Source organism: Canis aureus, chromosome 9 (genome assembly GCF_053574225.1).
Source record: "Canis aureus isolate CA01 chromosome 9, VMU_Caureus_v.1.0, whole genome shotgun sequence".
NCBI lineage: Eukaryota > Metazoa > Chordata > Mammalia > Carnivora > Canidae > Canis > Canis aureus.
The window spans coordinates 41,313,088-41,327,155 of record NC_135619.1 but is presented as its reverse complement, the minus strand read 5'-3'; the positions used below and the strand labels follow the sequence as shown (position 1 = coordinate 41,327,155).

The 14,068-nt window shown below is 37.7% G+C and overlaps 1 protein-coding gene across 3 annotated transcripts in view; it reads left to right on the top strand.

Moving 5' to 3' along the window:
- The window catches only part of PPP2R5E (protein phosphatase 2 regulatory subunit B'epsilon), a 146,389-nt gene that overhangs the window by 118,277 nt on the left and 14,044 nt on the right, over window positions 1-14,068 (top strand). For all 3 annotated transcript variants that reach the window (XM_077909569.1, XM_077909568.1, XM_077909567.1), the window contains 6 exons: window positions 8,196-8,326; window positions 8,447-8,506; window positions 9,420-9,528; window positions 10,934-10,987; window positions 11,090-11,140; window positions 13,304-13,423. In XM_077909569.1, the coding sequence (XP_077765695.1) occupies window positions 8,196-8,326; window positions 8,447-8,506; window positions 9,420-9,528; window positions 10,934-10,987; window positions 11,090-11,140; window positions 13,304-13,423 (525 nt within the window). The remainder of the gene's footprint in view (window positions 1-8,195; window positions 8,327-8,446; window positions 8,507-9,419; window positions 9,529-10,933; window positions 10,988-11,089; window positions 11,141-13,303; window positions 13,424-14,068) is intronic.

Here is a 14,068-nt window from a genome sequence, read left to right as displayed (position 1 = left end):
GGGAACCTGGAAATCCTGATTTTTGTATGGGCCAGACAAAACTCTTTGTGGCTTCTGCCTTTGAAGAGTTTATGGTGTTTTTATTTAAGAATGGTATGATTGATTGGCTTGCTTAAATTTCATTGTAATTTTTATTAAATCTAGATTTATATAACCTTTAGCATTTCTTATGTACATCTAAGTCTTTACACAAGAAAGCTGTCAGATTTATCAAGGATAGTCAGTTGATTACATAGTGTACTCGTGTCTATGGTAATGTTGATTTTAGTCATAGTAACTGCTTTCTATAGCTCTAAGTGTGCAGACTTGCTTAGGTTTATGGAACAACATGTCTCTTCCCAATAAAGATAATTTTTATCTGTGTTAGGACAGTTGGGAAAATGTTTTTTTTTTTTTTTTTTTTTTAATGATCCCCTCCCCTCAGCACACTGGGTTGCCAAACCTTGGATTATTTCATTGGGTGTGTATTATTGTGGCAAGAGTTTTTAGTAGCATATTTCTAAAGACTGCTTTCAACGACTCTGCAAATCTGAGAAGCAGTCAGTGGTTGCTAAGAGACATACTATTCAAGTGTCCCCATAAACATATGTACTGCTGGAGATTGCGATTTAGCAATTTGTATTTCACATTTGCAGTTATATTTAGCTGAAAGGTGCTGTGATTATCATGCAACTTATGCAAATTGGTTACCCTGTCCTTAAAAGTGACCTTTTGTTATTGTGTTTTAAAAACTCAAGACAAATTGGACTCGACACAAACCTACTTGTTAATAAATTTTAAGTTCTACAGTGAAATCAATTTCTTGAGGCCTTGAATCTCAGCTCTAATACAAAGAGCTGTTGTCCAAACAAGTTCCTTGAATGTGTCAAAATGTTTATTACATTTCTCTCTCTGTGCCTATAGCAAATAAAACTTAAGAGAATTTATTTGATCAGGAATTTTATCAGATAATCCTTACTAATTAATCAAGCACTCTCTTCACCTCATCCCATCCAGTCAACCTATCACTTAAAAACCTTGGAAAAGGGTTTTACTGCTCTGGTTCCCGTATCCAGAGCCAGCTTAGCAGGTACACGGCTTGTGCTGTGACACGGGGCCCCTTGCTGAGAAGGGCCCTGCTCTTGGTTAATGCTTTGCTGTTGCTGCCTTGAAAGTCTTCAGTTTTTTAACAAGGGGCACTGCATTTTCATTTTGCTTGGGCCCCACAAATTATGTAGATAGTCCCTGCGTGCAGCCCACTAAGTGCACCATTATGTAGAGTAAAAGCTCTTTCTTGAAATGCTGATCAAATTGATTGTCTTAAAATTTTAAACCACCAGTTTTTGTTCAGTCAGTCCAAATTATTGCTTGAGAGAGGAAAGAATGGATTTCTCTAGTTTGTGGGAAGAATGCCTGAAGTTAGGAAGAAAATAAAAGCATGTGACTTAGCAGATTTGTTCATATTTGGGTGACTTACACCTTTGAAATGTTTATACTGAGTTTCCATAGGAGTCTTGAAGTCAGAATTGCTAAAAGGTTATAATGTACAGCATTTTTTGATTCTTTGTCTCCTCTGTGCTTCTCAGTGGTGCCCATAGATCAACTCATTTGACGTGTTGGTCTTCTTGAGTTGCTCTGATTCATTGGAGTCAGGATGCTATTAATAGGCTCTTGCTACTTGGTTCTAGGCTGTTTTCTCCATGTACATTACTTGTTCGAGGTAAAAGTGTTTGGAAGATACCATTTTTCAGATAGTAGAATAGCTGAAGTTAAAAAAGCCAGAAATGTTTAAATGAAAACAATATTTACATGAAAACATGTCGAATACCAATTTCATTGATTGTTTACTTAAGCATTTCTGATGTTCTTTAAAATCTTGCTTTATGAGACACCCTGGGTGGCTCTGATGGTTAAGTGTCAGCCTTCAGCTCAGCTCAGGTTGTGATCTCTAGGGCCTGGAATCAAGCCCCATGTTGGACTCCCAGCTCAGTTGGGAGTCTATTTCTCCCTCTGCCTCTCTTCCTGTTTGTACTTTCTCTGTCTCTGTCTTTGTCTCTCTGTCTCTGAAATGAATACATTTTAGAAATCTCAAGAAAAAAAAAATCTTTCTTTACATGGAATAGGGCATGGTAGTTGTGCCTTTATTGTAGCAGAGGGCAGTTGGGCCTTTTGTTTCAAATCTTTCACTCCTAATTGTTAAAAATAGTTTTAATTGGGGCGCCTGGGTGGTGCAGTTGTTTAGGCGTCTGACTCTTGGTTTTGGCTCAAGTTGTGATCTCAAGGTTATGAGATTGAGCACCACATTGGGTTCTGCGTTCATTGGACTCTGCTTGAGATTCTCTCCCCACCCCGTCCCTCCTGCTCGTGCTTTCTCTCTCTGTCTCAAATAAATCTTGAAAAAATGGTTTTAATTGATAAAGTAATGTCTATTAAAAAATTCAAATATATTTATATGGTTTATAAAGAAAAATAGCAATCTCCTGCCTCACCCTTCCCCAGCCCAGAGTCTCACTCCCTAGAGGGTAATCACATTCAATTCTTCTAGATGTTTCCTGTATGTATCTCCATGTCTCTAGATAGCATTCTTATACTATTTCTTGATTCAAAATTCTTTTCCCTACTATAAATCATTATGTCTCCCTCTCCATCTCCCTCCTCTATATCTTAACAATATATAATTAGTTATGTCAAAAAATTTAATGAAATGAAATTCTGTGTTTGCATTAGGACTATGTACATGTTGTTCACAGCTGAGGCATATATTAGGCTATAATTGCATTACTTCTCTTATAGAGCTCTATTTTAAACCCCTGGAATGAATAATTGCCTTATTTTTTCACATGCTTGCTTTCCCATGAATGAGTTACTGGTTCATCACTTAGTTCTTCTCTGAGAGCACTGTGGCTCTTCTCAGTCTGGTGTACACATGAGCCAGTCTGTCTTCTATTGTTTTCCTTGGAGACCTCCTTCCTGAAGCTGAAGCCCCATCATCCTGCTCTGGTTGGCACCTATGGCTTCCTCTAGGCTGTACCCATAGTGGTCATCCTGGGACTTTCTTTTGCCACTCTTCTGCACTGTGTCTTGTATCTCCCCCTTTCTTTCATTTTGGCAGAATATATCCACTAGATGCTTCCTAAGAAAGTATGAATGGGATATACATTTTTCAAAACCTGCTTCTCTGAACATGTCTTTTATTCAGCCCACAGACTTGACTGATATATTGGCTAGATTTATGGGTTAGAACCCATATTCCCTCAGAAGTTTTAGAGAATTCTAAATTGTCTGCTACTTCTAGTGGTATTAAGGAGGCTTGTGGCTGCTGAACTCCTTATCTTTCATAGTGACCTATTTTCTCTCAGCTTTTGAGATCTACTCTTTGTCCTCAGTGTCCAGATCATTCAAAGTGAAGTGCTTTGGTGCAGGTCTTTGTTAATTAATTGTGCAGAGAACATAATGGTCCATGATGGCACATGTATATATTGAAATTCATGCCCTTTTTTCCTGAAAATTGCATTGAATTCTTTCTCAGGTAATGTCATTTTCTTTGTTTTTATGTTTCTGTACCTATTCTCTGTGCCTTTTTGGAATGTGTTGGACTTTCTGGATTGATCCTCTAGTTATCTATTTTCTTCTATACACTTCTTTTGGTTCTGCTTTCAGGATAGATTTGCTCATTTTAATGTTCCAGTTCCCTTTTTTTTTTTTTTTTTAAAAGATCTTACTGTTTCATATGAGAGAGAGAGAAAGAGAGAGGCAGAGACCTAGGCAGAGGGAGAAGCAGGCTCCCTGCAAGGAGCCCGATGTGGGACTTGATCCCAGACCCTGGGATCACATCCTGAGCTGAAAGCAGATGCTCAACCGCTGAGCCACCCAGGTGTCCCATAATGTTCCAGTTCTTCTGAAATTTTTATTTCTTTTACATCTTGAATTTCTAAACTTTTTTTTTTAATTCTCTGAATATTCATCTGCTGTAGCACTGCTTTTATTTCAGGGATCCAATAGATTTATTTCTGAGGATAAGTTCTTTTCTGCAGGTTTTGTTTTGTTTTGTTTGTTTGTTTGTTTTTTACTTGCATTGTGGCTATTTCCTCTGAGTTCTTTATGATTGTTTGTTTTGGTCTCTGTCTTTTATGTTAGAATGTCTGGTGATCCTTGGCTTCATAATTACGTATTAGTCATCAGAGAAGCTTCTTAGAGCCATCTAAAAGCCTTCTTAGAACTGTGTGTGTTTGTGTGCACATGCATGCACACAAGTGGGAGACACTTAGAATATTGAGCAGAGACCTTGAGCTTTCATTGAGAAACCCTCAAATATCAGTGTGTCAATAGATGTTTCCTCTTGAAGCTGTCAAGAGGCTGAAGCTGAGGTCTCTCAAAAGGGACCTTCCTATCACCTACCTAATCCAGAATTTTGAGGGCTTAGTCAGAGAATGGTGCCAGCAAAGATCTCATTCATCAGCATACAGAGTTTTATTTAATCCTTTTATTTGCAATAGAGTTTTTACTTTCCTGTGTACAATGTCTTGAAGACTAGAGACTTGCATGTTTATGCTCTGTAGACTTTGATTATAAATCTTCAGTCCACTGCTTGGGACATGGATCTGGGAGGACTTGTTACTCTTTTGACAAACTTTCAACCAGCCCTCCTGTTTTTAGCTCCGTACACCCTTGCCATCAAATATATCTGGCGTGTTCAATTCTTAAGCCTTTTAAGGGTTCTCTGGTGTGAACTGGCTTGCTTCTTGTTGGCTTCCTTCCCTGCTGGCAGAATGGAAAAACACTTAGCAGAGTGGAGAAAGAGGAAACCTAAGATAGCCCCTGCCATCCACTTTCCATCTTTGAAAAATGTGCAGATTTGTTTCATCGGCTCTCTACTCTAATCTGCCCCGTGGGTTTCTTCCCTTTTTCTTCCTTTATTCTCATGTCAGGGAGGGCTCAGGAAGACAAAGTTTTAGTCTTCGTGTCTGATTTGGAGACCCTGATTGCCTCTTTTCATTTTGCCCTTCTCATTTCATGTAGATTATTATGAGGTTCAAAGGAGAGCTCTTTGGCTAAATCACTTCATGGTTCATCCCTGTTTGTTAGCTTCGGAAAGTCTGGTTTTGTAAACTAGGAGTCAGCAAGTTGACAGATCTATCTTTGCTCTGTAATCACCTTGGAAACTATCCAGCTTCTTTTCTCTGACAAGTTGCCTGCTATATTGTAGGGAGCACAGTCCACTAGGCATTTACAGATGCTGGATTATATTTCTCATTGCTTTTTTGTGGGGAGTGTATATATGACTAAGCACAAACATTTTATTTTGAAAATCAGAGCTCATCCTACTCCCCATTTTTTGGGCCTGTGCATTATTAATACTTTTAATTTTGTCTTTTATGCCATAAAATCATCAAAAACACGTTCTATAGAACAGCAGAAATGTCATTTATATACTGTAATTTTTCTTTCTCATAGGACATGATATATATATATATATGTTATATGTATTTGTGGCTTTGTGTAAATGACTTTAGTTAGATGCTGGGTAATGCATGTTTTTTGAGGGCCTAATGAAAACATTAGTTAAATGATTTTTGCTTAATTATTATATTTTCATTAAACTCTTAAGATTAACAGTACATACATAAGCATAGTTGATTCAGATTTTGCTAATACACCCCCTCAAACTTTGTTGGTTGCAAATTACTCATTAAATCCTTTTATAGCACTTAAAAATAGAAACCAAATTTAAAAATAGAACTTAAAAGGTTAATTATTTCCATTAACGAGGAATAAGATGAGTAGGTTAGGGATCTTATGTCATTTTGTGTGTGTGCAGTCGATAAGAGATACTGAGCCCATGGGGCCTCTTTTACTTATAAGGACCACATACCTTTCTTTCTTAAACTGTTCCCTGTGGAATATATAGTTGACTTGCTCATTGCTTTCCCTGTGGGCTCCCAAGTTTGTTCATGAATGTGTGTGTGTGCACAGCAACAAGAACAGTTCCTGACATGTGGAGATTGATTGGTCAATTGATTGCATGGTTAAATGGGCAGAGATGGCAGGTGTTTTAACAGCATCTTCTATTCTGATTGGCTGCTGGTGAAGGTATGTGCTGTTGTACCTACCATGAATACTCTCCTTCCACTTCAACTTCCTGATTTCTTCGTGGGTCAGCCTGGATGTCACTTTCTCCAGAAGCCTTCCCTATCACTTTATTTCTTCCAAGTAAAGTAGATTTTTCTGCTATGTATTTATATAGTATCCTAAACCATTTATGCTGTTTATTTACCTGTCTCCCTCATTTACACTAGGCTCTGTGAAGGCTGATTGTGTCTGTCTCCTTGCCCCATAGCTGGCTCTAATAGGCATACATATTTATTTGAGGTATTCATTTTTGGGGTGGGTGGGTGGGTAGATGAGTGGATGGATGGCATTGTAGAGCCAAAATTGCAGCTCTCTCACTGCCCAGTGTTGAAGATTTCCCTTCAGTTTGTACTTCCTGCCATTATTTGAAGGGCTATTCTTTGTCTATAATTTTGTCTTTTGTTCAAAGAAAAACACCAAGCAAAAGTGGATAATTTATTTGATTACTGCCCACTGAGTTATTCTTCTGCTCTCAGCCACATGTCTTAATCACCTGAATTATGCTTATGTATTTCTTGATAGCTTTTTTGGTAATTAGGGTAGTCTGTGTTCATTTGTATATTGTCTATATGTTCTTGAAATGTTTTACTATAAAATCAACTTTAGTGTAAACAATAAGTGTTGCTTTATTGTGATGATAATGAATGTATGAGGAACACAGTAAAATTCAAACCAGTCTCCAACTTGGGTTTTCAGCTAGTGAACCTACCCACTGTTATTTTAATAAATAAATAAATAAATAAATAAATAAATAAATAAATAAATACTTTATTGAGATATAATTCACATACCATAAAATTCACCCTTAAATGGTGAATTTTATAAATTATAAAATTCAGGGTTTTTTAGTTTATAATTCAGTGTTTTTTAATGTACTTACCAGCTTGTGCTATCATCACTGCTATATAATTGCAGAATACTTTTTATCATCCCCCAAAGAAACACCATATTCCTTAGCAGACATTCTTCATTCTGCTGTCTGTATGGATTTGTGTATTCCAGGTATTTCATAAAAATGGAATCATATAATAATTGGCCTTTTGCATCTGGCTTCTTTCCATGTGGTAGCATATATCATTATTCATTCCTTTTTATGGTTGAAAAAGATGGACATCAGGGTTGTTTCCACTTTTGGCTATGATGAATCATGCTGCTGTGAACATTCATGTGCAAGTTTTTGTGTTGACATATTGATACCAGGATTTAGTTTTTGACTTTAGATTACAAATGAGTAGAAACTTTAAAAATGTTATTCATGGTTAGCATACATACAGAAATTGTAAATGCTCACCTCAGTGAATATTTATAAAGTGAGCACAACTGTGTAACAGCAACTAAGCTCTACAAAGAACATTTCTGCTGTCTCTGGGGACTTTAAGATGTTGGCTTTGGTTTAGGTTGATTCATTTATTCGTATGCTCAAGTAGAGCTGAAGGTTCATCTTTTTTTTTAGATTTTATTCATTTATTCATGAGAAACACAGAGAGAGAGGCAGAGAGAGAGAGAGAGAGAGAGAGAGAGAGGCAGAGACACAGGCAGAGGGAGAAGCAGGCTCCATGCAGGGAGCCCGACTTGGGACTGGATCCTAGGTCTCTAGGATCACACCCTGGGCTGAAGGTGGTGCTAAACTGCTGAGCCACCGCGGCTGCCCAAACATCTAACTCTTGATCTCAGTTTAGGTCTTGGCCTCAGGGTCATGAGGTTCAAGCCCTGGATTAGAGTGGAGCCTACTTAAATAAACAAACAAACAACAACAACAAAAAAAACTACTTCATGGGGAGGATTAATACAAGTAGATTGCTTAGAAAATAGCATGATCATACTAAGTGCTGTATGTGTTACCTCTTATTGTTGTCATTATGATTATTGTTATTGTGTCTTATCTCTTCATTAGAGTGTGAGTCCCTTGTTTGACTTATAAATCATTCTATTTCCGAAAACCAGCACTGTGCCTGGCACATAATAGATACTTTAATAAATTTTTGAGGAGGTAAAGGAGGGAGGGATTTTAAATGATGAGTGGCAGAATTTCTAAATCATTTCCTGAAACCACTTTTGACAGCTATGCTGTCTTTCATTTACAACAGCTTTTGGAGCTATTTGACAGCGAAGACCCTCGGGAACGGGACTACTTAAAAACAGTCTTACACAGAATTTATGGCAAATTTCTTGGTCTTAGAGCATTTATCCGAAAACAGATTAACAATATTTTTCTAAGGTAAGTGGAGGATGGGGGGAAAAGGAGAAGCAAAATTGGTGGCTTTATGGTAAAGTGTTAAACTTCAAATATTTGAACATAGTGTACTGACTTTATTCTTTCTTTTCTTTTTTAAAAAAGGTTTGTTTATGAAACAGAACACTTCAATGGGGTAGCTGAACTGCTGGAAATATTAGGAAGGTAAGCACATTTTTAGCTAATTGATAATCTCAGGTGAATAGCATTTTGAAAATGAGATTCAAGTGGCACAGGGAAATGCTGACCTAGATCTCTTGCTGTATATACATTTGGTACTCTAAGCATGTTTCCCAACTGACTCTACAAGACATGATTTCTTGTCCTCCTTGCTCCTCAATTATGCATTGCTAATTCTGCAGGAAGGACTGAAAGAACTAACAGTTTGTTCGTTGCAACAGAGACAATAATACACCTAATTGCAGCCAAGCCAGTCACTCCGCAACATCTTATTCTTGTTAGTTTCTTTGCCATTTTCAAAGGAACCATGTACCCAGGTGTAGTTCTTGAACAGCTACTGCTGGGAGAAGTGGAATGAGTTGGAAAAGAGACAGCTGTTTGTGTAGGTTTTTATACACAGGGATGGTAATGTAACCAGACAATGTGATTACTTAGTTTCTCCTCCTAATATGAGAAGAAAATGAAGATGGAGTGACATTGTTTTCACTGTGACTTCCCCAGGAAGGGGCTCTCTGTCTATAGTATTCTTGGTCAGAGAAGAAATTTCAGGAACGATGTCTGCAAATGGAAAGGGTCATAAGTGAGGAGGGCGAACGATTTAGGGGGGAGGGAAAAATAAAGTTTTTGGTACAAAAGCTTTTGGGAATCATCCAGCTAGATTAAAGAGCATAAGAGCCTGTGCTAGGTTATCATAAGCAAATTTTCTTAAATTTCTTTCCTACTTAAATGTACTCTATTAAGTAACTCAGAAATTTTGAATGTCACTGGATGGGGTTTGGGTTGTTTTGGACCAAACATAAACCGATTCAGATTTAACCTGGTCTTCCAAGGGCAGGTTGTCTCAGTTTAGCTGGTTGTGACCACACTGCTAATTCATGTTTCTTTTTCTTTTTCCTAGTATTATCAATGGCTTTGCTTTACCTCTTAAGGCAGAACACAAACAGTTTCTGGTGAAAGTGCTGATTCCTTTACACACTGTCAGGAGCTTATCACTCTTCCATGCCCAGGTAGAATTTTATGCAACTACCTTTGGAAGCAAAATTAAAAGTTTACAAACTCAGTGTTTCTTTGATATTGATATTTCCTTAATTAAAAAAAAAATCCTATAAAATGCTCCCTGAGGAAAATTAAAATGTGTGCTGTTTTTCTGTGTATAGGAGAATCATGGGAATATTTTTCAAGTGGGAGGAGCATTTGTTCAGTCATCTCATTTTATAGAGAACTTTAGGACTTGCCTAGTTCACAAAATTAATATATTGAACATCTTGCGCAGCATCAAATATATGTGGGTTTTCCAAATTTAGATCTTTGAACATGTGTAATCATTTTGGAGTATCCTGGAATGTTTTATCTCATCCTCAGTTGCATTAGTCTATCAGTTGCTCTTTGCCCCCTCTTCCAGTTAATTCCCTATTTCCTTCTCACTTTCTACACACAAATAAACATATTCACAAATAAATCAATCAATATTTTCACATCTTTTTATTTTTAGCCTCCCTTATTTTAAAAAGCATACTCTGTTTTGTCCCAAGTCTGGTTTCCATGCTAATACTGCCTTGTGTGGTGAGCATGTCACCAGGGGACAGATAAATGATATAGTGGCATTTTAATTTTAGTATTCCAAACCAATGGGAACGTTTTGAGTTTGCATAAAAATGTCACACATTTTTCTGAGCAATGTTCCTCTTTAAATGTGAAATTTTGTGTTTCGAGGAAAAATTAGTCCATATGTTTCTAATTTGGAACACCATTAAAATGTTTTGCAAGGGTGGATTTCTTGTCCAAAAATCTTTACGAGCCCTTTTACAAATCTTGCCTCCAGTTTTTGAAATATAGGCTATATCACATTTCATGATCGCGTAAAAGAATTCTTACCTAGATGAGGTAACATCAGATGTAAAACGTTTCACTCTTCTCACTGTGGCAGGTACACAACCTTTTATCTCTTCATGAAACCACTTCAGTTTGCATGGGCCACTTTAGGCAATCAACAGAGTGTTTAGTTAAGTGCCTACATTTCGTATGGGACTCTTCTGGAACCACAGTAAAATCCAGTACTGTTGAGGTTGTCAAAGAGAGAAAGGAAGCTTATGAGATGTAGCTTAGACTGTATGTAGATGAGACACTTTCAGAATATATTGAATGTGATATTTCTGCTTTTTATTAGCTGGATACTTCATGTCTCAGTATTCTTTTAAAAAAAATTCCCCTGGGGTGTTATTAGTGTCAATCTTTAGTTTGAAAAAGTAGCTTTTTATTTCGCTTTATATATATTTTATTTTTAAAATGAAGTGAACATGAAGTTACTAAAACCAGAGTCTAAAAACTTCTTAGGAAGTTTTAATACGTCTTTTGAGCCCTTTTGAGTATATAGCATTTCCAATTTTGTCTTTCATTTTTCTGTTTCTCCAGCTGGCATATTGCATAGTACAGTTTTTGGAGAAAGATCCTTCACTCACAGAACCAGTAAGTATTTTTGCTGTAATTTCAAAAAGCTTCAAAATGACTACTTTTCATGAAGTACATGTAGAAAATTAAGTGCCATTGTTTTTCTCCTTTTCATTTTAGGTTATTAGGGGGCTAATGAAATTTTGGCCTAAAACATGTAGTCAAAAAGAGGTAAGTGCTTAATGTTGGTTGTGTTAAGAGCTTACTAAATACTCTGCAGAGTGTCAGGCTCTGAGGCAATTAGTATGTGCAAAAATACATTACTTCATCCAATCTTCATTTTATCTCTGTAAAGGAAGATTGCCATATTCACATTTTACTGGTCTTTTTTTTTTTTTTAAATAAAGATTTTATTTATTCATTCATTCATGAGAGACAGAGAGAGAGAAGCAGAGACACAGGCAGAGGGAGAAGCAGGCTCCATGCAGGGAGCCCGACGTGGGACTCGATCCTGGGTTCCCAGGATCACACCCTAGGCTGAAGGTGGCACTAAACCACTGAGCCCCCTGGGCTGCCCACATTTTACTGGTCTTAAAATTGAAGCATAAAGAGCTTAAGTAGCTTCCCCAAGTATGCTAAGTATAAGTGATTAGGCCAGAATCTCACCCTGATTCCTGAACCCTGATCTTTTATCATGCTCTGCTCAGTCCAGGGAAGCCCAAGTCAGGCTTTGGTTACATGTCCCACTATCTAGCTTTATCAAAAACAACCTTCTTTCTAGTGACCACCTTCATAATATGGAGGCTATGGTGTTATTGTAGATTGCTAGCTAGAGCTACCTGCCCAAATACCCCACTTTAAAATAGGATATAGATGGGATCTTTACTGTGTACAATTAAAAAACATATTACAGACCTTTTGTTTCAGCTGCTCATAAGTGGTCCTGTATATTTCTGACCTACAATCATTTGTACTTTTGCCAAGACCTAATCAGACCTGTGCCCTGTGAGGTTGTGGGGGAGTAAGTCTCTTAGCTTAGAGGTGACCCTAGCTAGGTGCCAGATCTTCACTAACTCTTCTATGTTAGACCATGTGGAAAGTGGCCTAGCAAGAAAGGTCAGCTGTTAATTTGACATTTTGGGAGAATTTTGGGAGAACCTCTCTATGTATCTTGAGAAATGGCAAAGAGTCTACTGCCTACTATATGTTATTTTTAACAGCAGTATGCTCCTCCTTCTCAAATCAGTTTCAATTCTCCAAAACCCTACTTTACACAACTTCAGAAAGTCATCTAATTTTTTAATACGTGTTTGACAAAATTAAGCTATATATTGCTACCCAGATATATGAAAACATGGTCATCTTTCATATTTTAATTGCACAGTTAATTTTTTAAGGTAAATTTTTTTATGCCTAAATAGGTAACTGGTTTTGTTTCTCTGTCAGTTTTTCCATTATATTTTAAACAAATGTGCTACTGATTTGGCTCTTTTTTGTGATCTACAAGCTTGGTTTCTGGGTGCCTGGGTCGCTCAGTTAGTTAGGTATCCTACTCTTGATTTCGGCTCAGATCGTGATCTCAGGGTCCTGGGATCAGCAGTGTCGGCCTCCCTGCTCAGCAGGGAGTCTGCTTATCTCCCTCTTTCTCTGCCCCTCCCCTGCTCATGCTCACTCTCCCTCTCTCTAAAATAAATAAATAAATCTTTAAAAAATTAAAAACTCTGTTTCTTGAGACACATAGTGCTAAGGTTAGGATTCATTGTGAGCAGTTGTGCACGTGTGCGTATGTGTGCAAACTGGGTTGGGTGTGTGCTAATGGGTTTAAAGTGGTACCTGTGTGTAGGCGAACCTGCTCATTTTTATCTCTCTGACTCTCTGTGTTCTGTTAACCAGGGTATCCTAGGGGGGAGTGCTTAGCACATAGCAGGAACTGTAAACATTAGCAGATTATCCACATGTGCCACTGTGAACTTTTGTCCATCCATGTAGGGGGGCTACTCTCCCATTGTTTGAAAAATAAGAGTGGGGGAGCAGATGCCAGGTTGATAGCACTAGAGAGAGGAGAGCCCCATGGAGACACTGCTGTTCCCCAAGGGCCTCCTGCAATGTGTGCCCCTTGTTCTGTGTTATAGATGTAGCACATAGAGAGTTTTTTCCAAAGTAAATGGAACCATACTTTCAAAGCTATAGGGCATTTGCTCTTAACAATTACCCTCTGCTGAATTCTTTGTGAAATGAACATCTAACATAAGATAATGCCTAATTTGTTCTGTTTGGTTTTATGTATAAATTTTTCTTAAAAGTCTTTTCTTATAAACTCTCATTAATCCTCATCATTCATTTGGATTTTTAAATGAAGTACCTGGCATTTTGTGTTTTTGTATGTACTTACAGGTCATGTTCCTTGGGGAGCTGGAGGAAATATTGGATGTGATTGAACCCTCACAATTTGTTAAAATTCAAGAACCTTTGTTTAAACAAATTGCCAAGTGTGTATCTAGCCCCCATTTTCAGGTTAGTAATAAAGAGAGGAGGAGCTGGAGTGGCCTATGCAACTATCGGGTTAAATTTTATTTGTATTGAAAGACATGTAATGGGCACTAGCTACCTGTTGTTTTTTTATTTGTTATTTTCTCATACAAAAATAATGATCATAATAACCACCTTTGAACATGTGTGGTGTGACAGCTACTTTGATGGTACTTTCTGTCTAGTAACTTCAGTTCTCAGGATCACTCTACAAGAAAGGCATTATGATTTTTACAGATATGAACACTGAAGTTCGAAGTGGTAAAATGACTTGTTTCAAGTAAAGTGGCTGAGTAAGAGGTGGACTGGTAGGGTTCCTATAGAGTGTAAAAGAGAATGTGAAAGCTTAAGAGGCAAAGAGAATACACATACATAACTGTGCTAGATGCTTTACATACGTTATTCGCAAACCTCAAATTATCGTATAAGGCTCTCCCTCCTCGCCTCCACCCCTTTCCATCCCCCCGTGCTGTTTCCTAGATGAAATGATTTTGCTTATGGCCCCAAGTTAATAAGGAGTGGAGTCAGGTGTAGCTTCTAGTGAAAGCTGGTGACCTTCCCATGGCACTACGCTGCCTCCTTGTGGCTGCTCTGGGGGATCACAGGGAAGTGAGCCTGGCAACCTTTTTT